A 23,331-nucleotide genomic window follows, 5' to 3' on the forward strand; every position below is an offset into this window, starting at 1 on the left:
AAGGGATGAGCCTTATGGGATGGTATTCCTGTGGAAGCATCCACTCTGAGGGTGGCTTCCTGCACGGTCTTCCAGAGTAAGCCAGGGAGAGCTCAGCTGATACTCCTCAGCCTGGCTTGTTTTGAAAGATGTTAAGGAAGCTCAGGGCCATTTACTTGTTTGGAGCTGGGGGCTCGGAGACGCTGAGCTCTGTCCGGGAAGCATCCTCTGGGTTATCCCTGTTGAGATGGATGTCCCTGTTTGTACCGTCCCCAGTAACCGTGGGGGCGCTGGAGACATCGGGGTTGGAAATCGGGTTCAGCAGGTTCTAAAAGGGTCTAACATGGAATCCCGGCTCGGTCCTGTGCCACTCACCCCGCTGAGCCCCTACACCGGGCTCCGTGGACCCTACCTCTCCACCTACTGGGGACAATGAGTCAAGACTTCGATGAGCCTTCTATGGGTTTGCCGCACTCACTGGGAAATGGTCCATGGAGTGGGCTCGCTGGACACAGGCTTCTTTAGACCCGGGGGGCCTGGAAGTCATCCTCCCGGGCTGTGGCGGCAGGGCCCCCCTCGGCTGGCAGAACCTGTCCATACGGCAGTGTCGGTTGCTTTGCACACCTGATTCCGAGGAGCCGCTAGGTTCAACTGCCTGCAAGTTAAAAATAATACAAGACATCTTTTCCTAGGTGGAGGCCTCCGTGGATAACACTTTCAAAACAGAATGGGAGCTTCCTCGAGTGTCACCGGGCTGTGGGAGGGATTCCTGCCTGGCTGGCTGGACCCCGCAGCCACAGGTACCTGGGATGGAAAAGGCACCGTGAGACCACAGCTTCAGTGGCTCCCCAGCGTTTTCAACTGGGGGATCTGGGGACCTTCAAACCGACCCCTTCAGCACTCAGCCCTGAGGCCGTCTCTTGCTGTGTTTCTGGAAAGGGAGAGCCCGCTGGGGAAGGGAAGCAGCAGGCAGAGATGCCCCATTCTCCCGGGGCCCCGCCTGAAGGGAGCCTCGCAACGTGCCCGGGTCCAGGCCCCCCCCACTTGTCCATTCCAGAAAAGTCCACCGCCCTGGCCTGGGGAGACACGTGGCCGGTGACCAGCGATTAGGAAGACGCAGGAGGGGCTTCAGGAGAAGCAGTCTTCCAGGATGCAGCAGACACTAGGGGAGAGCCAGGGGCTTCATAGCTTTACCTGTTTATTCAGCTCACTCCAGGGCAACTGTTTTAAAAACCCACACGCGGGACGGGGGTTATGTACACCGCACGTGATCTCCGCAGCGTCACGCATGAGTCAATCAGCGCAAGACGGAACAGCCGCCGACACCCGGGCTCACGCGGTTTTAGCCTCAGCAGGCTTTCCTAGAAGACACTAGGATACGTCCTGCCCTCGCAGTTTCTAAAATAGAAACACCTGGAGTTTTGAAACTTCTGGTCAGGTATTAAATGGAGACCGCGTTCCGCTCTGGAAAGGGCCCCAGCGTACCTGTGGGGGAGGCTCCGCTCAGAGGAAAATAGGGCAAGCCCACGCCGGCTCCAGGGCGGCCTGCGTGGCCTCACCACCCAGCGGCCGCTGCACTTGGAACGCTTCACAATCAGGTTAAGCCTCCAGAAAGTGACTTTCTAGTTTGTAATGTGCCTTCCCCTCCCCCCAACCCGCCCCGCTGAGTCGTGTCTGCAGCTCCAAATAGCAGCTGGTCCCTCCATCTCCCCAGAAGCTCTGGGGCCACCAGGAAGGTTCCCTACTGACCACCAGTCCCCAGACCATGGTCCTCTCTGTCCCCACAGAAATTCCTCTACTTGCCCCCTGCCTCTGGGAGCTGGGAGGGAGAAAGCTCTGGATGAAAGAGAACAAGAATTACACTCTTCCAATCATTGTTAAAAACGAGATGTGGCACCTTTCCTGCCCATGTGCCAGTCACAGGTAACCCAGTGTGTAGCCCTGTGAGGTCAGGCCCGAGGCTCTGCCCATGGAGCAGGCATTAACAGCTGGCTCCTAGCTGGAACCGGGGGGTGCCTTCTAGTCTGGGGAGCTTGGCACATCTGGTGCACTTGGGGCGGAGGCACCAGATGGCCCAGGGCAGTGAGGCCAGCATGGCCCCTCTCGAAAGGCCCAGGCTGGAGGAAGGGCCTACTGCCCACTCCCAGCCGTGGGGAGAAGCCAGCCTGTCTTGTCCAGGACAGAGTGGCTGTCTTACAGAGACACAGACACAAAGCAAATACACAGTAAGCCAGACAAGCCTTTTCAACAAGGCTCCAAGAAAGAACAGACATGCACCAGAGAGCAAGCAAATTAACGACAGACGTCTGCAGGATGCAAGGAACACGCCCTTTGGAAGATGCCAGGCTCTTGTCCAGGCTCCCACAATGTCCCGACTTAACAACGGTTGATTCTCGGCACAGCTCCCAGGCAGCCCCTTGGCATTTTGGTTACGTGTTAAGGTTTGTGTCCTCAACAGTGTGTCACATTCCCAGCAACCTCCGCCAGGCCAGCCAGGATTTCTTGGCGTGGGCGACTCAGACCCCACAGAGAGTAAGCTGTCCACAGAAATGCCATCAGAGCATGACGTCCGAGGACTATGAAAACAAAAGTCTCCCTCTCTAGGTGGCTGTTGGCCAGTGTGGTAAGCCTGGTTTTTGAAAGCAGCTCGGGATGTGGCATGCTTCCCCCTGAGCTGAGCTGTAGTATGTATGTGCACGACCCAAGAACATGGGCTACGGTCTAATGAAAACAGCAGAACCCATGCTGCACAAGGCCCGGGAAATGTGGGAGCTGGGCCCTTGCATGTGGCTGGGAGGACTGGGGGTTGCTGCAGGGGAACACTATATGGGGATTCGCCTTCCATTAGAAGCGGGACCTGCATCTGGCCAGGGCCGGCCAATGGCCTTGTCTAAACAGAAAGTCCCCCAGGCTGCCCCCTCCCGCCTCCTGGGGTCACAAGGCAGCAGGGAGACAGGAAGCAGGCTCTGCTTCCTGAGCAAGTGACTTTGGCAGCCATAGCCTGGAGAGGCAACTGACTTGGGCTCCAAGGCCATTTTGTAGCCCAAACATGGAGAACTCTGGACTTGAGCCCTTTCCCCGACCCAGTGGCTTTGTTGGGTCATTGTGACTGGGCTCCAGGCTGGCTAGAAAGAGAGAATTTGAGCCCAGTGTGCCTCAGAGCACCCCTCAGTTAAAAGTCTCCTCAAGAGGGCCTTTCACACGGGATGCCCACAGATGTGCCTTGCCAGCCCCATCAGGCCTCCATCCTTGGACGGCTTCCCAGGGGCCTGACAAGTCTGATGGCTGGCTGAGCACCGGCGGCACCAGCTGAGCGGACCCGTGCTCCAGGTTCCTGCCCTCCTCCTGTGAGCCAGGCCACTGATTCCCCCCAGGGCAGCGGAGGAAACCACCAGGCAAAGCTGTGGGCCTGCACCCCCTCTCATCAGACACCCAGCCGCCAGGAGACCCACCTCACGTGTCACGGGGCAATCCCTTCTCTGAAACTCTCCGCCCTCCCCTTGCTCTCCCACCTCTGCTGGCCGCCTGTTCCACGTGTCTGAGATTGCCCTTGCCCATGACGCCTGGGTGCTGCCTGGAGCCCTGTCCCCTGCCGCAGAGAATCCCCAGGCCCAAGGACTCAGGTTTTTGTTTTTGTTTTGTTTTTTTTTTTTTTGCTCTCAACTCTTGGCAACAGAGTCTCTCTTTCAACTACAGATTTCCACTTTCTGCGGGAGCATCATCCAGCCAGGTTCTCTGACATGAAGACAGGGACGAGACTTCGGTCTGGAACTTTCTGGCAGTGCCTAGGCAGCCTTGTCAGGAATCCCCACGTTCCCGTGTGATGCTCCCCGGAAGGCAAGCAGCTCATCGCTGGCTCCCAGGGGATGAGAGGGTGGGCGGGGGGGGGGTGCTGCTGGCCTGTGCCCGGGGCGCCGCGCCCTCACACGACCTGCAGGCTGCGTTCGTGCCCGTCCAGCTGCACCTTGAGCTTGTGCAGCTCCTCGATCTCGCGGTTATGCCGCTCGGTTTTGTGGCGTACCAGCGAGCGGTAGAAGTGGATGGTGAAGACCACAAAGATGAGACCTACGGGCACCATGATGATGGTGGACACGAGCGCGGCCTGCCAGCCCGTGTGGCTGCCGGGGCCGGGCGGGGGGCCGGGCTGGCGCCGCGCGTCCACGGGCAGGAACTTGATCCAGCAGAGCAGCACCACCTCGGCCAGGAAGAGCAGGATCCCCAGCACGGTCGAGAAGCCCCAGGCCAGCTCGATGTAGGGGTGCATGCGCTCGTGCGGGGACTCGCTGATGGAGTTGAGGTTGTGGATGTTGCTCACGGCCTCCACGTTGGGCAGGATGCACGTGCTGATGAGCAGGGCAAAGAGGTGCACGGCCACCAGCACCGTGGTGCAGGCGCTGAAGGCGATGAGCAGCGGCCGCGGGTACTGGTACTGCGTCTCCAGCTGCACCTCCACCATGGCCACCTGCAATGCAGAGCAGGCGAGGCTGGGCCGGGGTGCCCGCAGCCGCCCCCCCACCTCCCCGTGCGGGGCCCACTCGCGGCAGAGGGCTCCCACCTCACTGTCCACATACTTCCAACTCTCCTGTTTTCTGATGAGCTAAAGGACACATCTCACTAAGGAAGAACCTAGAAAATGCAGGAGAGATTAAAGCACAAGGTGGGGGGCAGTGGGGCTCACCCCCTGGGGGGGCCCTCCCAGCCCAGAGGGGTACCGAGCTCTGACCCAGGGCGGAGGCCACCCTTCCCTGGGAACAGGTGGCTTTGCTGCTGACTTAGCTGCAAGACAATGGCTGTTTTTCAAAAACTAAAAGCTAACCTTTCAAAAAGTAAAAAAAAAAAAAAAAAGAAAAAAAAGAAATCATGGAGGCTCCCGTGGGTCCCCAGGTTCCCAGACTCGGAGGTGCACGCCCAGACAGCCTCACACAGGCCACAGGGTGCAGCTCACAGCCCTAGAAGCCCCGGGGGAGAAGCCCGCATCTCAAAGGCCAGGAATGGAAACAAAAAATGAGGGCAACGGTGATGGGGGAGGCTGTGGGGAGGGGGCTGGGCTGGGAAAAGAGCTGAGTCATCAACCGCAGTCACAGGAAGCCCGGGCCAATAGGTAATGCCTGAGATGGATAAATCGAGAAACAGCAGTCTGGAGAAAGTTTTTCAGAACGAAGAGCCTGAGGGCGCCACAGCTGGCCGGGGGTGGGCAGCCAGGGTTGCTGGGGTGGTTTACATGCCCTGCAGCAGCACTTTGGTTTTAAACTGCATGCACGTATTCATTTTGATAAAATAAAAACGACTTTTTTAATTAAAAAAATTTTTAAATTTATTTTGGGAGAGCAAGCACAAGTGACAAAGGAACAGAGCAAAAGGGAGAGAAAGCCCAAGTGGGGGAGGAACATACAGGGAGGGGGAGAGAGAGAATCCCAGGCAGACTCCACACTGTCAGCACAGAGCCCAATGTGGGGCTCGAACCCACGAACCATGAGATCATGACCTGAGTCGAAACCAAGAGTCAGACGCCTAACCGACTGAGCCACCCAGGTGCCCCCGACGAAAAAAAAATTTTTAATCCATGACCCCGAGATCAAGAGTCACAAGCTCTACCAACTGAACCAGCCAGGCGCCCCAAAACTAATTTTAAATAAAAGGGAAAAAAGACCCACAGAGGGAACCAGAAGCCCCAGCCTAGCTCTGTAGTAGCGAATGTCTACAGCCAGTCAGGCAGGATTTGCTCACCACAGGCCCTAAAGGGCATTCACACTACAGGCTGGGCAACGTGGCCCTCCCCCACTTCCCCCAGGGCGGACCCAGGCTACCGGGAACTTCTCCCTCTGTGGCCTGGCATTCCCCTGCCCCTCAGCACAGTGGACCACCCCCAGCGGATGGTGCAGTCCAGGCCTGGCAAGGACTCCGGGGCTCACCAAGGGTCTTCCCCCAGGTGCCCACAGGTAAGAAACCAGACCAGTCAAGGAAGGGGGACGGGGAGGCAGAAAGAGAGAAGCCAGAGGAAGGCTTCTCCACCCACTGCGTTCGCTTCCTAGATCCGAGCCATCTTCTGTTTTTAAATTTTTACAAGAAAGACAACTTCACAACTTCTAGCAAGTCCTGCCTCCTAGAGTGAGAGACTCATCCTTTCAGCACAGATGGAACATTTGGTTGGTAAAAAGAAGACACGGCAGTGCCAGTGGACCACAGCTGAACAGAAACTCAGAACCGATCACTGCTCCATACAGTTGCCATAGGACACGCGTTGAGGGCGTGGTCTTTTCTCAGTGACCCCTGTGGCCTGGGCAGGCTCTCGTTACCACAAAGGACATGGCTCAACAAAAAGGCGTTGTAAAACACAGAGGGCATTGAGGTAAGAAACAAAGATAATTAAAGGGCCTGCAGTAAGAAAGCAGTTTTGTTCAGCCTCATGGAGAGAAAAGGCCGAAAGGCCATTTTTCAATGTGTTTATGCAAAGATTTTATGAGGCGGCCACGGTTCACTGGCTCTGTGTGTTAGCAGAAGGATAAACATGAACAAACGGGCTTAAGGTTAGGCATAAATGCTCGCTGTGGGGCAAAAGAACAGCTTTGCAATTCTAATCGGGGACACCTAGCAAACGGACTCTTCACTTTTTCTTGGCCCGCCCTTGTTCAGCCATGGTTTCCACTGTTGAGATCCTATCCGATGATCTGTGTTGGTCTTTTTTCTCGCAAGCTGCTCCACAGTCTGAACAGTTACCTGGCCTGCAGGTGGCGTGTTAATCTAGTGGGCCCACTGCTGCTTTCCCACCCCTGGTTCTGCTGCTTTCCGGTTTTCACCATTACCACGGAATGTCCGGTGCGTATTAGGCCGTGGCCGCCCCCATGAGAGGAACCTTCTAGAAGAGAAGGTGAGGGCACCGCATGGCTTCTGAAGTGTATCCCGGGTTGCTTAAGGAAGCATTTGCTGGTAGAGGAGATGCGCCATAAATGTTGAAGAAACGAACGACTGATCACTGGCAAGTGTGACTGCCATTGCCGAGCTAAGGACAGCCAGCAACCTGCAGGATGCATCCAGGCCCTGCCATCCTGGTCTCTGCCTGCGGTCACTATCTTCAACCTAAGACCACTTCGTACCCCTGCGGGCTGCTGGTAAGTGTCAGACTAGTCCTCCAGAATTCGATCTAGGTTTTAGAACCTTATGCACAGGGCCTTTAAACAAGCAGTTTGGGAGGCTTCAACTTGGGTGAGCCTTTCGTTGGCTGGGGAAGACCGCGAAGCTTCTCAGAGTTTGGCGATCTGAGTGTTGGGAAGGCGGGGGTCTAAGAAGACAGCTGCAGACAGGAGTGACTTCGGAGACCCGGGCCCCGCGCACAAAGGAAACTGTCTTACTGCATCACATCACGCAGCACTTCTCACAGTGTGTTTTCCAGAGTTAAAAACACAAGCGCGAGCCAGACAAACCTAACCTGAGACTATAATTCTGCCATGTGGAAAACAAGCCTTCATAGAGTCGTTTAAACTTCTTACCCGCATTCCGTACAATTAAGCTTGAGAAAACATTCTATCTTTTGCATGTGATGGAAACCACAGGAAGAAAATAACTATATGCCAAAGTTGTGCACCATATGATTTTATGCTTTTGGTGTTATGTTAAAAATAAATAAATAACACAATACAACACATAAATAAAGGCTTTGCTTTAAACTACTGACCTGGGGGTGCCTGGGTGGCTCTGTCCATTAAGTGTCTGACTCTTAATATTGGCTCAGGTCATGATCTCACGGTTGCTGGGATGGATCCCCAAGTGGGGCTCTGTGCTGACGGACAGCATGGAGCCTCCTTGGGATTCTGTCCCTCTCTGCCCCTCCCCCGCTTGCATGTTTGCTTTCTCTCAAAATAAACATTAAAAAAAATTTTTAAAGGGGCACCTGGGTGGCTCAGTTGGTTAAGCATCCGACTTCAGCTCAGGTCATGATCTCACTGTTCAGAGTTCGAGCCCGGTGTCAGGCTCTGTGCTGACAGCTCAGAGCTTGGAGCCTGTTTCAGATTCTGTTTTCCTCTCTCTCTCTGCCCCTCCCCTAATACTCTGTCTCTCTCTCAAAAATAAACTTTAAAAAAAAAGGGGGGTAGGTGCCTAGGTGGCTCAGTCAGTTAAGCATTTGACTTTGGCTCAGGTCATGATCTCGCGGTCCGTGAGTTCGAGCCCGGTGTCGGGCTCTGTGCTGACAGCTCAGAGCCTGGAGCCTGCTTCAGATTCTGTCTCCCTCTCTCTCTGCCCCTCCTTCACATTCTCTATGTCTCTCTCAAAAATAAATAAATAAACATTAAAAAAAAATTTTTTTTTTAAAGAAAAAAATTATTTCCACTCAATGGAGAAGAAAGAGGGGTGGCCCTCCCTGCGTTCTCACTCTGAGTCCTGGCATCTTCACCTTCTGGGACAATTCCCTGAAGGGATGTGAGTCAGGGACTTTGAGGTCAACAGGTGACATGGCCCTTCTCAGGGCCCGCAGTTTGGCCCAAGACTGACTCCTGTGCTGGGAAATGACTCAGAAGGAAGGCAGTGGCCTGGCAGCTAGGAGTCAGGTCAGAGGCTCTGCTCCGTCACCCCAGGGGCCACATTTGGGGGGCATCTGCGTCCTGAGTTGGGCCAAACTGAGCAAACCCCAATCATTGCAAGAGTCCTGCTCAAATCCTTCAGATTTTCCAAAGTCTTGAGGGGTGCCCAAGATGGGAGCACACAGGGGGTACTTCTCTCCCTGCATACTGAAGCTATTTTGATTACTCTCAACCTCCTTGCCAGGTAACTGCTTGGGGACCATCCTTGGCAGCCAGCCTGTCTGCCAGTGGGGCCTAGAGGGAGTGCTTTGCTCCCTGAAGCATCATAGGATCTCGACAGCAAAAGCCCATTTTGCAGGCCGCGTTCCCCACCACGTGTCTGCACTCACCATGGCGAAGCCTGACAGCAGGGCGGAGGTCCGGCTGGAGGCCTTCAGCTTGGCTCTGCTCAGGTAGAGCTTCCTCCAGGAGAGCGCCTGCACAGAGTGGTGGTTGGACGTGACCAGTTCCAGGTAGCTGCGGCGGACCCAGTCCCGGTAATCCATGCCCTTGTGGCCGGGTTCAGAGCAGGCAGGAGTGGAGGGGTCCACAGGCACGTTGAGCTCGGCGCTCATGGTGGGAGCCAGGCTGGGGGCAGGAGGCAGATACTCTCAGGCATCCCAGAGGGTTCCCGGGACCTGGAAAAGCCAGAAGCCAAGCAAGTTGACCTTCTCTGGGACCTGCTGTCTATACCTGACACTGGGGGGTAGTGGGAGTATGGGACCCTGATCCCTAACACAGGACCGTGGGGACCATCTGTGGGCGAGGAGGGTCAGGAGTACACTTCCAGGAACCACCACAGTGTCCACTGTGCCTCCCTCCACAAAGCTAGAATCCGGCCTTCCATCCCTATGTTAGAAAGGCTCCAGTCAAATGTGGGTGAATGGAATTCTAAGGTCAGCCCCAAAGCACCTAAGGAACCTTCCAATCTGTTGCTATCCTCAGGGAATAGGGAGCTATAGCATTTACAGAGACCCTAGGACCTAGTTGCCTGGATTTTAATCTATCATGTGATCTTGAGCACGACATCTGAACTTTCTGACCTTGTGGGGGACATCCCCACCCTTACAAGGCTCTTAAACAAAATAACAGACCCAAAGACTCAAAACTGCTTTTCAGTGTCTAGGGTCCCACCACAAGAAAAACAATAATAATTCCAAAGAGCAGCTAATTTCTCAAATCCAATTTAAATTTTAATCAGCGCAGTTCACCCCCAAAAATACTTGGTTTATATAACTGAAGGAAAAGCCACATCCAGGCCGCGGTGGAAACCCTGAGCAAAAGGAAAAGCTGAATCCACCAACTGACATGAGCACATGTTACAGAGAAACGGAGACCAGAGACCTCTGCGGTCATCCCAGGTAGATATCAGGTTTGACAGTAACACGGAATGAAGATCAGAAGGGCCGATCTGTCAAGACTTGTGAATTTAAACCCAAATCTCCACTAATCCAAATAGGGGATTGGCGGTCTCATGTGGCCCAAGGGACCGGCCTGCGCAGCAGCACGCCAGGATCGGTTCTAATTAATCTGCAGGGCAGACTTCAAGGGCATCGGCACCTCGCAGCTCACTTGGCATCAGATGTGAACTTGTATGTTCAGGCCCGCATAGGCCCCACAAAAAGCCAACTTAAGGCTATTACAAACAGATCAGTGTTTCTAGGTCCCAGGGAGCAGAGCTGGGGGTGGGTAGGTGGTATAAGGGGTGTTTACCAGGGTCAGTGGCTGTGGAAATGCCCCAAACTTGATCTATCCACACCAATCTCTGAAAGGGTTCTATGGGAGGGTCCTAGAGGTGGAGAAGAGCTCTCTCTTTTGGGGTGCCTTCCTCTTTGTTCTCTACTCGGCTGCAGAGGTACAGCTTTTCCTGGCCAACAGGACCCTGGGGAACAGTTCTGTGTTCTCCTATTTCTGCCAGGGGATACCAATTACTAGGTCGTTTCTAGGAAAGTTGGCTTGGGAGCCCTGGTCACTGCCCCATGCCCCTGTCTGCAGCCAGAAGCATTGCTTTCCAGCTCTTCAATCACTGGACCGTCCCTTCCTTCGGGAAGAATTAAGAGAAACATTGCTCACTAACTAATCCGTTGGTCACACCAAATAATTTAGAATGGCATCATTTGGAAATTAACTTTTCCTCCTTTCTTTATCCATACATAACAGAAGCCAACCAACAGGTATGAGGAAGACAGCATATGGCAGGTGGATGGGTGAAAGGCACAACCTTTGCCTTCACAGAGTAGCCATCTCTCTATTCTCCATCCAAAAGACACTTCTTACTGGGCTTTAAGGTCAGATTGCATTTGGTACTTAGGCATCAGCGATGAAAATGGTGAGGATCCTGTGAGTTGGGTGGGGAAGCAACATAAGGGGGGGGATTTTCACCCAATGAGCTAAATGCTGCTTTCGTGGAGGGGGTGTGAGGACAAAGGAGCAACTTTGGGCCAGGAGAAGGTCCCTGCTAGGGAGCAAGGACAGGAGTCAAGGACATAGGTAGTAAAGGCAGTACTTGCAAAGAGGGACCCTCCCTCAAAGACGAGATTCTGCCCTCATGGGAGGGTTCTGAGAGACAAGGGATGTGGCAGGAAGGCTGGCTGCAGAGGGAGTCAGGGAAATGTAGGTGGAAAGCAGGATGTGGTAAGTATGTGGAGCCCAAGGCAGCCCAGGCAGTGTGACCGTGCTGGACTCTATGGTGGTGCCGGGCTGCAGGGGCTTTGAAGGAGCTAGTGAAGGGGGCAGCAGCCTGGGGTCGGTGTGGTCTGGGTGATTGTCCGCTGAAATGTTTGGCTGCCTGGGAGGAGCAGGAGGACCTGGTTGCCTCCAAAGGGTGAAAAGACAAGCCCGGGGGCCATCAGTGGGCCTGGGCTGGGCTCAAGTTGGAGGGTGGAGAGGGAGGGCTTTGGGGGCAATGAGGGCTGACACTGGCCTCTGGGTAGTGCCCGGGCAGTCTTGGCCCTGAAGATGTCCTCTGAGTGGCAGGGAGTGGAAGGAAGGGCAGGCTGTCCGTCTGCTTGGAGCCTGGGTCTTGAGGCAGGCCTGTGGGTCCTGGAGATAGAGAGGCCACTTCCTGCTGAAGGAGTAGCCTGGACTGGATTCATATCCCACCTAACCGTCCCAGTCCAGGTGTCCTACCTTCTGCCAGGCCCCCTCCCCCTGCCCCAGGAGAGGCAGAGTTCTCACACTCTGGGCTGGGGTAGCGGTGGGGTGGGACAAGATGAAAATTGACATCTCTGTCGGGTGACAGAGGCTTCAAAGGATGCCCTCCTGGCTAAACTTCACGGAGGCTTTTTTGTTTGTTTTTTATATATAAGGAGCAGTCAGAAAAAAAAGCTCTTGAAGAATAATGGTGTCTCTAAAGATGAGCTATTTATTCTCCTTGGCAGGCCTGCCTGAAACATTTCTAGGCTGTAGGTTTGGGGTTTGCCTGTCTTAACTTCCTTTAAACATCTGGGGCATGAGCAATGGCGAGTCAGACTCTGTCACACCCGCGCGGGGCGGGGGCGCAGGGGCCCCCGCAGCCTCCACAGGGTTCTCCCAGAAGCGTCTACCTGCATCTCTGTCCCTTCCTCTAGCAAAGCCTCAGTAGAAGCAGGACCCGCACTCGGCCCCTGTTCTGGACTTCCAAGTCTTCTCAGCGCCGCACTCCTCCCAGGATCCCTTAGGGTTGGGGTCCCCTGGCCACCCTCCAAATCCTCAGCCACCCCATCCCAAACCAGCCCAGGAGAAAGCCCACCCCCTCCCCCGCGTCGAGTCTCCCATTGCAATTTTGGTCCCCCAACAGGGCGGGGTACCTCCCCCCCCCACTCCGCCAACCGCCCCCCACGGCCAGCACTCACCGAGCTGCCCTGCCTGCCGGCCGGCTCCGCTCCCACTCAGGCTTGTGGCATGCGGCGTGGCCGTGTTGCCCTGTGGCCCCGTGGCCCGGCCGGGGCGCTGAGCACGGCCCCCTCCCTCCTTCCGTGCGTCCCGCCGGGTCCCCCCCTCCCCGGCCCCGCCCCCGCGGGCTGCCCCACCCCCGCAGGCCACCGCAGCCGCTGCCAAGGCAACGGCGAGCCGCCGTCACGTGGCTGGCCCTTGGGGGCGCTACGGACCACGTGATCTGGCTGGCCAGGAGGGGAGGGGAGGGGCGGGACTCGCCGCCCCTCCTGCCTTACACCCCGGCTTCGGGGATCCGTTCTAGCCTGGACCACCCGGCCGGAAGCCGGGGAGCGGAAACCGGTAAAAGGTGCGCATCTCTCCCGTTTCCCCGGCGGGCGTGCCGTGGGCCACAGTGCACTCGGATTGGCGCTGCCGCGAAGGGGGCCGGAAGCCTGGGCATCCCTCGCTTTCACCATCCTCCCTTCCTTTTCCCCCCAGCCGCGCGGGCGCCCGGCCCTGACGACGGAACACAGGACGATGTGGTCGCGCTTCTCTGGGTCCCTGGATCTGGACAACAGGTCCAGGACAGGGTGAGCCCTGCTCGGCCCGAGTGCGTGGGTCTGAGTAGAGGAAAGGAGCACAGAATCCCCAGGGTGAGCCTCAAAGGATGCCCAGGACTGGCTGTGGGCCAGGTGGAGGGCTGGGGAGAGACCAGAAGGGCACGCCCTGTGGGGAGAGGGAACAGGTATCCCATTACCAGGCCACCGGGCGGGTGGGTGTGAGGTGAGTGCGGTAAAGGGCTGGAAGGTGAGGCTCTGTTTGGTAAGGGTTCAGGCAGCCACACCCGCTCGCCAGGGTGGACCCTGGCACTCCGTAGAGTGTGCAGGAGCTGGTCAGGTGGTCATCCGCCGCACCCCCTACCCACAGGCCCAGGGAGACACTTGGGGTCCTAGGCTGGGTGCAACTTGCTGGGCCCCTGATAGACCTCCACCAAGCTGTTATACTGAGATCTAAAACAGGAACGTTTTTCAGGAAGTGCACACGAATAATTAAGAGGCAGGATGGGTTCATATCAACCCCTGTGCCAGCGGGCCCCTCGCAGTCCTTCCTCACAGTCCTTCCTGCGTGCCCTACATAGGATTTTTCCATCTGTCACAACAGCATCTGACAGTGACACATTTATCCAAACGAAAGAAAAATTCCACTCGTGTCAACCAGTCCAAGTTTTCTGACAATTGTAAGAGGAGAGGTTAACGGATGTCAGGCCAAATCCATTAATCTCTCAAGACGCATTTTAGAGGCCATTGCTGAGAGCCAGAACGACACCTTTTAATCCAGGAAGACACTTAAAAACAGACCACAGCATAGGGAAATCCCAGGGTCTGATTACCGACCTTCCCCCATCAACACACACACATTATAGATGGCTATAGGAAAGGGATCATCTGAATTTCACAGGGCAAAATCCTCAAAAAGCAATAGCTCTTTGTAAAATGATGTGGAAAACAGGAAGACGACACTTGGTAAACCAGAGTAATTGCATCACAGATGAGCATTCTTTCCACAACAGAGTCACTTGCTTAAGTTTTCACCGTTGGAGTCTGATCTGACTGCACATCCTTTAGAAGGCTTTCGGTACTAGTCAGTGATGCCTCCACCCTCAAGCACATTTATCCAGCATGTCTGGACAAAAGGAAAATCTAAGTCATAATTACCTGTGCTTTTCAGAGTCCATTTCCTAACCAAACACAGAAAATGGCTCCCCCCTCCTCCCCGCCTAGACGAGTAAGGAAGGTGCTGGCACCATGCTGAAAGGTGGTACAAATTACAATACTAATAGTTGGAGGGCCCCTCAGGTGCACAGGTAGTTGAGCGTGAGTTACACAGAAGTGAGGGAAAGGCCCACAGGGACCAGCCACCCAGTTGGGATGTCTGGGTGACAGTCTGGGCTGTGATTTCCCTAGCTGTTTGGCCATGGCAAGTTGCTCCCTTGCCCAAGGCCTCAGCTTGAAAAAGACCAATTCTTGGAGGCACATCCCGGGGGCCTACCGCGTTCATCTTCCCCATCAATGCATACCCTTATTCAGCTAAGACTGTGGCCCTGCTGTCCCCTTCCCTGAGTCTTCTCATCCAGATGGCCTCTCAGCTGCCCTGGACTATGGAACCAGTCCGGACAGTTCTGTCCCCTTGGCCATATGGCCGGGTCCTCGTCACTACCCCTTATGAGATCTTCAGTTCCCATCTCTCACTTTCTGACCCTTTCTCACCCAGTCCTCAGCCGAACACCTCGCTTCCTGGACTCTGCTGAGACCCGCTTTTTGCCCCCAGCCTCCTTTCTGACTCAGCCTGAGCCCTCGCAACCTCTCCTTCCACCACGTTCCACCTCACGCCCAACTTCTCAAGCGACCTGTCCTTACCATCTCCTTCTCGGCCCCTCTGCAGCTGCCTGCCAGCATGGTGCTGACTCTGGGACAGATGTCAGCCGTGCCCTTTTCTGTCTTTAGGAACCTGTCGTTCCAGCTAGAAACATCTCTTTCCTTGTTCTGGTGACCTCACTTTTTTTTTTTTTTTTTAAACCTCTGTGCAGTCTCCTCCTCTTCTGTCCCCTAGATGTGGATGTCTCTCCAATTTCCCCTGACTGGTTTCATCCATTCCCCTTGTGTCAAGCAGCCTGTTGACTCCAAATGGTCACCCCAGCCCGGCAGGGCGTGGCCCAAGGGCCCCCACCTCACCATGCTCACAGCTGAATTCCCCATCTTCCCTCACATGCCTGCTCTACGTCCTGGGTTACCTGTGTCAGGAACCCAGCAGCTACGCAGCTGGTGACATTACAGATCTGTCATTAATGATTACTCCCATCCCCATCCAGTCCTGTGAAGTCTCCCATTTGTCTCCACAGGTCTCAGACTAATTCAGGCCCTCGTCACCTCTGCACTGTGTTACTGCAAGTGCCTTCCATCTGTCCCCTTCCCATCTAATCTGCACGCTACAAAGTGGAAAATTCCCGTCTCTCCCCTGCCCCCACTGAGCCCTTCAGTTTTCCCTGGGGCCTTAGATCAACTCCAGTCCCCTCACCTAGTGACTGAGGGCCATGACAGGGCATCTGCTTCTCCTCGGCTTGGTTTCTTAGAACTCCTGCATTACTGGGCTACCCGGGAGCTCAGCTCAGACCTGCCCTCATCCCCGAGGCCTGGGTCACATGCCACGCTGTACCCTGTGCTGTGTGCAACTGTGCTGACCTTTTTCTTGTCTGTGTCTTATCAGATCTGGAGCTCCTTAAAGGCAAGGCCTGTGTCTTGCTCACCATCGTCCCCACTGCTGAGCCAGGTACACTCAGGAAACCTTCAGATTAAGCTTTCGGGCATGTTCAACAATTTGCTATATTCTGTGGAAAAAGAAAACTGCTTCAGGACTCGTACCGGGGTGTTCTCTTGACTGAAATATATTAAAATATGGTAACGGTAGCTCACTTAAATCAAGTGTGCCAAAGACTAAACATAAACTTCCACGGGGGAGGAGAAGGCACGCCTGTCCTCACAACTCTCCTTCCATGCAGCCTCGAAACTGATTTAGCGATGTTCCCATTCCCAAAAGCAACATCACTCCTCTAACTCAATTGAATAACGCGCTTTTTCCAGAAGGGTTAATGTTGAAAACAGGAGAGTAAGCTAGCAACAGTCCTTGATAGGTTAAACCAATGTTTCTGAAGGGGGGCCTGTGGCAGAATCTGCTGGGGTGGCTGTCCCAAATGCCTGAGCTGCCACGAGGTGGTCTCTGGGGCGCGGTCGGGGAGTCCAGATGTCAGAGGTGGGCTCCGCGGTGGCCGGGGCCATGGCACCAGTGGCCTCCGGCAGACACGACCACATGCGCCTGTTCAGGCTCTTCCTGCCGTAGCGGCCATTTTTCCAGTATGAGCAACTTCCCCGCCTGCTTTCCGTCACAGATCTGCTCAGTCACCCCTCATTTATCCAGCACCTGTGGTGTCTCGGGCACTGTGCTGGCACTAGAGGTACAGCAGAGGACAGAACAGGCAGGTCCTTGCTCTCGTGGTGCTCTGAGGTGGGGAGGGGAGGGGTGCTGGTGGGGCAGGGTACAGACCAGTAAACGAGATGGATGCTAGGAAGAGAATGGAACAGAACAGAGTGGGCGGAAAGCTGAGGTCCGACAGCACAGGAAGAGGCAGAGCAAGAGGGGAGTGGGGGCATGGACCCGGGCTGAGGCTCCAAAGGGAACCTGAAGCCACAAACCCAGAACACACCAGTGAGGATGGTATTTGAAGCCCGGGTCAGGTTAAGATCTCCTGGGGCCTGGGTGTTGACGACAAAAGGCAGCGCACTGGGTCACCCAAACATTTCGAGTTTGAGCAGAGAAGCCAGCCAGGGAAAGGCAGGAAGAAAGGCAGGAGGCAGCACTGTCAGAGATGTTGAGAGTTCAGGCTTCTCTACTGTGCAGATGCCTCCACGGGCTGGATGTGGTGAAACTGAAGGCTTTCAGTTTGGGGGTGAAACCTTGCAGAGGCGGAAGAACTCTGGGATTTGGGCTGAGAAGGGAGGAGATAAATGGCGTGGTAGGTGCAGGAGAACCTGGAGCTTTGCTCTGTTGCCACAAATGGGAGACCCCAGAACTGCTGGAGGTTGTTGGGGCGGGGGTGGGGTGGGGTGGGGGGACAGTGGCTCCAGCGACAGGGAGGGCGACCAGGGCAGGTGCGTGAAGTCCTGGGGCATGAGGGCTTGGCCTGAACTCCCGCTCTCTCTGCTCTGAGAGAGCTACTCACTGAAGGGGGAGGTGCCGTAAAAGCACCTTTCAGATGGTGGGAGATGAGCCTGTTCGGGAAGACCTAAGGATGGGTGGGGGGGGTGCCGGTTCCCAGGTGACACCTGTGGCCTTGCATGCCAAGCGGGACTGAGGAGTTCAGCTCCTGATGCCCGGTGAGATAAGTACCGTTCACGCAGGGAACACACCAGTCAAGTCCAATCCCCTGCATTAGCAAACACCACTCTCTGGAAGCCCAGGCTCGCTCACACTTGACACATGCACAGCTGGTTCTCATTATTCCTGGTAGTTCCATTCTGCAAAGTCACTGCGAGCACTGAGTGTTAGTGACTGCCCGGCCGCTGCCATCTGGGGAGACATGGGACTTGGTCACGTCAACTGATCAACACATAACCTTGTTTTATGTGTTTGTTCAAAAGCATTCCTGGTTGGGGGTGGCTGGCTGGCTCAGTCAGCAGAGCACACGACTCTTGATCTCGGGGTCGTGAGTTCAAGCCCCACACTAGCTGAAGAGATTAAGAATAAACTCTTTAAAAGATAAAACTGGGGCGCCTGGGTGGCTCAGTCGGTTGAGCGCCGACTTAGGCTCAGGTCACGATCTTGCGGTCCGTGAGTTCGAGCCCCGCATCGGGCCCCTGTGCTGACAGCTCAGAGCCCGTAGCCTGTTTCAGATTCTGTGTCTCCCTCTCTCTGACCCTCCCCCATTCATGCTCTGTCTCTCTCTGTCTCAAAAATAAATAAAAACGTTAAAAGATAAAACTAAAAAAGCCTTCGTTTATATTGATTCACTAACAATGAACTTGCAGCCAACAGCACTGTAACTCATGCCCGGACAAAGCTTACGTAAGGAAAGCACATCCTGGCCTTCTTGCTCTTAGGACACTAGACAAAATACTTTGAGCACTATGCTTCGGGGCCGTTTTAAAAATGGCAAAATCGTGGCGCCTGGGTGGCTCAGTCGGTTAAGTGTCCGACTTCGGCTCAGGTCATGATCTCGCGGTCCGTGAGTTTGAGCCCCGCGTCGGGCTCTGGGCTGACAGCTCAGAGCCTGGAGCCTGTTTCAGATTCTGTGTCTCCCTCTCTCTCTGACCCTCCCTCGTTCATGCTCTGTCTCAAAAATAAACGTTAAAAAAAATTAAAAAAAAAAAAGGCAAAATCAAGAAAAAGCCAAAAAAACTGTTACTAAATGATGCGTTTGAGCTGAACAAGAAAAACAATGTTTTTTCTTGAACGCAGCTGGGAACAGGGCATTAGGCAACTCCGATTTCTCACCACTCTGTGCCTGCAAACGACCACAGAGCACCATGAGTACTGATCTTAGGGTTACAAATAAGTGTTAGTGAACAGGAGACTTCACAAACAGAACCTGTGAGTGGGTAAGGGGCAACTATATTTAATTTTTTTTTTAACGTTTATTCATTTTTGAGAGACAGCATGAGTAGGGGAAGGGCAGAGAGAGAGAGGGAGACACAGAATCTGAAGCAGGCTCCAGGCTCCGAGCTGTCAGCAGAGCCCGATGCGGGGCTCAAACTCATGAACTGTGAGATCATGAGCTGAGCCGAAGTCAGATGCTTAACTGGCTGAGCCACCCAGGCACCCCTGGGGGGGCAACCATATTTAAAACTATCATATATAATCACATGTACGCATATGCAGGCACGCACCAGGAGGTTACTAAAGAAGCAGCCTTCCTCATCAGGGAAATACAAATCAAAACCACACTGAGATACCACCTCACGCTGCTCAGAGTGACTCAAATGAACAAATCAGGAGACTATAGATGCTGGAGAGGATGTGGAGAAACGGGAACCCTCTTGCACTGTTGGTGGGAATGCAAACTGGTGCAGCCGCTCTGGAAAACAGTGTGGAGGTTCCTCAGAAAATTAAAAATAGATCTACCCTATGACCCAGCAATAGCACTGCTAGGAATTTACTCAAGGATACAGGAGTGCTGATGCACAGGGGCACTTGTACCCCAATGTTTATAGCAGCACTTTGAACAAAAGCCAAATTATGGAAAGAGCCTAAGTGTCCATCAACTAAGGAATGGATAAAGAAATTGCGGTTTATATACACAACGGAATACTACGTGGCAATGAGAAAGAATGAAATATGGCCTTTTGTAGCAACGTGGATGGAACTGGAGAGTGTGATGCTGAGTGAAGTAAGTCATACAGAGAAAGACAGATACTATATGTTTTCACTCTTATGTGGATCCTGAGAAACTTAACAGAAGACCAGGGGGGAGGGGAAGGGAAAAAAAAAGAGAGGAAGAGAGCCAAACCATAAAAGACTCTTAAAAACTGAAAATAAACTGAGGGTTGATGGGGGGTGGGAGGGAGGGGAAAGTGGGTGATGGGCATTGAGGAGGGCACCTGTTGGGATGAGCACTGGGTGTTGCATGGAAACCAATTTGACAATAAATTTTCTATTAAAGAAAAAAAAAGCGGCCTTCAGCCTATAGCTCTGGCACTAAAAGAGCAGTGCACGGGCGCCCCTTGTCACTAGGTCCGGGCCACACACAGCGTCTCCCCAGAGCAGCACAGCGCTGTGGTGCAGGGGTTAGAATGGTGGGTTCTGGAGTCACACTGCTGGGATTCAAATGCCAGCTCTACACTTACTGGCTGGGTGACCTGGGCAAGTTTCCAGACCTGTGTTCATGAATCTTGTCTGGTAAACCTATAAGGCCATCTTGGGGCGCCTGGGTGGCGCAGTCGGTTAAGCGTCCGACTTCAGCCAGGTCACGATCTCGCGGTCCGTGAGTTCGAGCCCCGCGTCGGGCTCTGGGCTGATGGCTCGGAGCCTGGAGCCTGTTTCCGATTCTGTGTCTCCCTCTCTCTCTGCCCCTCCCCCGTTCATGCTCTGTCTCTCTCTGTCCCAAAAATAAATTAAAAAAAAAAAAAAACCTATAAGGCCATCTAATCGAAGGACAGAGTATTCGAATACGAGTACGTTGGCTGGCGCAGGGCTGTCTCGTTAAGTGCTCAATAAAAGTGCGGGGAGGAAGTCCGAATTCCTGTACCTGAGGTTTCCTGACATGACCAAGTTATGCACACCTGTGTCGATCAATTCCAGATTTTTCTCCACCCACAAGCCAATGAATGAGGACATTACTGAATGATTCTCCCCTCATCATGGCTTTTTTGAGGCGGGGGGGGGGGGGGTCTCTCTCTGTATCTCCCACTCCCTTCTCAATGATGACACCTAACTGTTCTCTTTTCTCAAACAATACACCGAAGACCAAGAGTCATTCAACCGAAGGTATGACGGCACCTTAAAAATCGCCAGAAATTGCCACAGACATTTCCTACCTAAACATCCTCTTCTGAAATGCAGTAAAGGTGCAGAACATAAACCTCCAGTCTGGCACCCGGTTACCTGCTCTGGCATATGCCGCCCCGTCCAACACAACCTGCTCTGCTGTGTCACTAAGCTCTTGGCCAGGTGAACCGGGCAGAGGTGGTGTCAGAACTGGAATCCTTAGGTCTTTGGGTTCCAAGCTCTGGCACCCTCGACAGCCTCCAGGGCAAGCGAACACCCACAAGATCCAGGCTGCAGATTCAAAGCGAGAGTTGTGACACACATCTTGTGGGGAGATAAGGAGACCAACGGCTCAAAGACAGTAGAACAAAAAACCAGCACAGAACTAACCAGCCAGTTCCTGATGAGAGAAACACAGGTTCCAAAACGTACAGCCACGGGGTGTGCCCATTTATTAGGGCTGATTTTCCATTTCAGCTTCCTGGGAAAGAAAAATTCCTGTGGCTTGAATTGCTTAAAGGACAGAAGTTATCACAGATGTCGCCCGGCTCAGGGCGGGGCTGGGAAATCCATACCGCAGAAATGAAAAACAAGTAGAATGTTTCTTAGTTTCCCTTCACTCAAAACCACTATATCTTTAATTCTATCAAACGCCATAAAAGGCACAAAATATACTTAGAAATTGGAATTGGAGATAAATCATCCAAAAAGTGAGCAAAGGCTCTCATTCACACCATCTCTGTCCCTCCCGCTGGCCTGAAAGGCTGCCCCTGGCCACCTCCCACTCTACTTAGCCCCCCTTTTCTGCAGGATGAAGACGCAGCTTTTGGTTACCACCACCCCACCCCACCCCCCGCTTCTGGTTGGGCCAGGACTCCCCATACTCTGCTCTGGTTCAGCCCAGCCTGGATTCTCAACCTGCTTATTTTTCTCGTTTTCCTCAAAGCTCTCTTCACACTCCAAGTCACCCTTCCTATGGCTCGGCCCCCTGGTTAAGCCCCCCATCTCCCCTTGCACACGTGGGGGCTTCCCGATTCACACCTGTGGACAGGGGGCAGCCAGGCGGCAGCACGTATCACAGGGTACAGTCTGCCCCGCAGCTGAGGGAAATGGCGGTCAAGCACCCTGCGGTGCGCCGTTGGCCCCAGAGCCAAGGCCATTTCCTTCAGCGTGGAAAACAGGTCCATGTTACTGGACCATCCCTGCCACACCATTTCCCAGCCTTCCCTATAGCTTCTGAACAACATTTCACAGGTCTGAACAAAATCTAAGATGTTTCTGCTCTTTACTAAACATTTCTTTCACAGAAGCCTGAACTCATCACTGTCCAAATAGCAGAACAGGGATCAGGGGCAGAAGGTTACACATCTTCCCCATCAGCAGGAACACGAATGAACTCTGCCTGGCAGCCGTGAGTGTCCAAGAGACAGTGTCCAACAGACGGTCCTCTCTGTCCCACAGGCTCAGCGTCCTGCTGACAGGTGGGGCTGGGAATGATCAGGAGGGGATCCCACTTGCTTCTCTCCAGCAAAGCGTTGGGAGGGAAACTGAGTTGAAACACACATTCCTTTTCCCTCGGGTTGTGTGGACAGTTTCCTGAGGTCCTGGTCACAGCATGGGTTAGGCCGCAGAGAGTTGCTACAGCAAACACTGTCATCGACCCATGATGAAGCTGGGCTGCTCCTCCTCCTCCTCCTCCTCCTCCTCCTCCGTTCCAGATGCTTCCTCGGAGCTACTGGATGGCTGCTCCTGGGACTGACTGGATCCTGTAATCACATGACATTTGATTAGAGGCCTACAAATTCACCCAGAGAAGCAAAGGGCACTTTAAAAATGGAGGAGCACTGAGGAAAAATTAGGATCTACAGTTTGCTCTAGAACAATGCAGAGCTTAGGGGCACCAACCCCTCACCCCTCACAGTAAAAAATCCTGTATAACTCTTGACTCTACCAAAATGTAACTATTAACAGCCCACTGCTGACCAGAAGCCTTATCAATAACGTAAACAGTCCATTAACATATTTTGTATGTTGGGGCACCTGGGTGACCCAGTCGGTTGGGCGGCCGACTACAGCTCACGTCATGATCTTGGGGTCTGTGAATTCGAGCCCCGCATCGGGCTCTGTGCTGACAGCTCAGAGCCTGGAGCCTGCTTCGGATTCTGTGTCTCCCTCTCTCTCTGCCCCTTCCCTGCTTGCTCTCTGTCTCTCTGTTTCTCTCTCTCAAAAGTAATAAACATTAAAAAAAAAATTAAAAAAAAAACATTTTGTATGTTACGTGCATTGTATACTGTATCCCTACAATAAAGTAAGCTAGAGAGAAAAAATGGTATTAAGAAAATACATTTACAGTGCTGTACTGTAAAAAAAAAAAACCCATGTCTACATGGACCCACGCAGTTCAAACCCAGGTTGTTCAAGGGTCAGCTGTAGTTGTTCCCGTATAGTAGAGCGAGGGGCCAGAGGGGGTCCTCATGTCCATTAGTCCCTCACGCCACTTCTCGGGTATAAAGGGTCAGTCACAGAACTGCTCTACCACTGCTGGCAGGTGGATCTCATCCTTGTGAAGAAGGTCCAGGAGCATCCATAAAGAGAGCCCAACACCCCATCTAGTGGGCCTGTCTTTTTTTGAAAGGCAATTCCTTTTATTTTTAAGGTATTATAAGGTATTTATTTAAAATTTTTTTTTAACATTTACTTATTTTTGAGAGACAAAGAGAGACAGAGCATGAGCAGGAAAGGGGCAGAGGAAGGGAGACATAGAATCCGAAGCAAGTTCCAGGCTCCAAGCTATCAGCACAGAGCCTGATGTGGGGCTCGAATTCACAGACCGCAAGATCATGACCTGAGCCGAAGTCGGACGCTTAACCGACTGAGCCACCCAGGCGCCCCATAAGGTATTTTTTAA

General features: G+C 53.7%; 3 protein-coding genes across 4 annotated transcripts in view; 1 reads left to right on the plus strand and 2 right to left on the minus strand.

Moving 5' to 3' along the window:
* Positions 1-2,198: 2,198 nt before the first annotated feature.
* Positions 2,199-15,741, minus strand: ORAI2 (ORAI calcium release-activated calcium modulator 2). 2 transcript variants are annotated; one of them, XM_019421605.2, is made up of 3 exons: positions 15,629-15,741; positions 8,885-9,172; positions 2,199-4,441 (listed from the first exon to the last, which is right to left on the minus strand). In XM_019421605.2, the coding sequence occupies exons 2-3, from the start codon at positions 9,107-9,109 to the stop codon at positions 3,902-3,904; spliced, it is 765 nt and encodes a 254-aa protein (XP_019277150.2). In that variant the 5' UTR covers positions 9,110-9,172; positions 15,629-15,741; the 3' UTR covers positions 2,199-3,901. The 2 variants fall into 2 exon arrangements, with proteins under 2 accessions (XP_019277150.2, XP_019277149.2); XM_019421604.2 differs by lacking the exon at positions 15,629-15,741 and adding an exon at positions 12,368-12,496.
* LOC109250554 (uncharacterized) lies at positions 11,164-15,864 on the plus strand. Its single transcript, XM_019421606.2, has 3 exons — positions 11,164-11,168; positions 12,361-13,042; positions 15,654-15,864. Exons 1-3 carry the CDS (start codon positions 11,164-11,166, stop codon positions 15,822-15,824), a joined length of 858 nt encoding a protein of 285 aa, XP_019277151.2. The 3' UTR covers positions 15,825-15,864.
* Positions 15,865-21,691: 5,827 nt separating this feature from the next.
* PRKRIP1 (PRKR interacting protein 1) overlaps positions 21,692-23,331 on the minus strand; it is a 31,876-nt gene continuing 30,236 nt past the window's right edge. Inside the window, exon 6 of the mRNA XM_019421607.2 lies at positions 21,692-22,189. Coding sequence (XP_019277152.2) covers positions 22,077-22,189 — 113 coding nt within the window. The 3' untranslated portion in view covers positions 21,692-22,076. The remainder of the gene's footprint in view (positions 22,190-23,331) is intronic.

Source organism: Panthera pardus, unplaced genomic scaffold (genome assembly GCF_024362965.1).
Source record: "Panthera pardus isolate Hobbes unplaced genomic scaffold, ASM2436296v1 HiC_scaffold_4, whole genome shotgun sequence".
Taxonomy (NCBI): domain Eukaryota; kingdom Metazoa; phylum Chordata; class Mammalia; order Carnivora; family Felidae; genus Panthera; species Panthera pardus.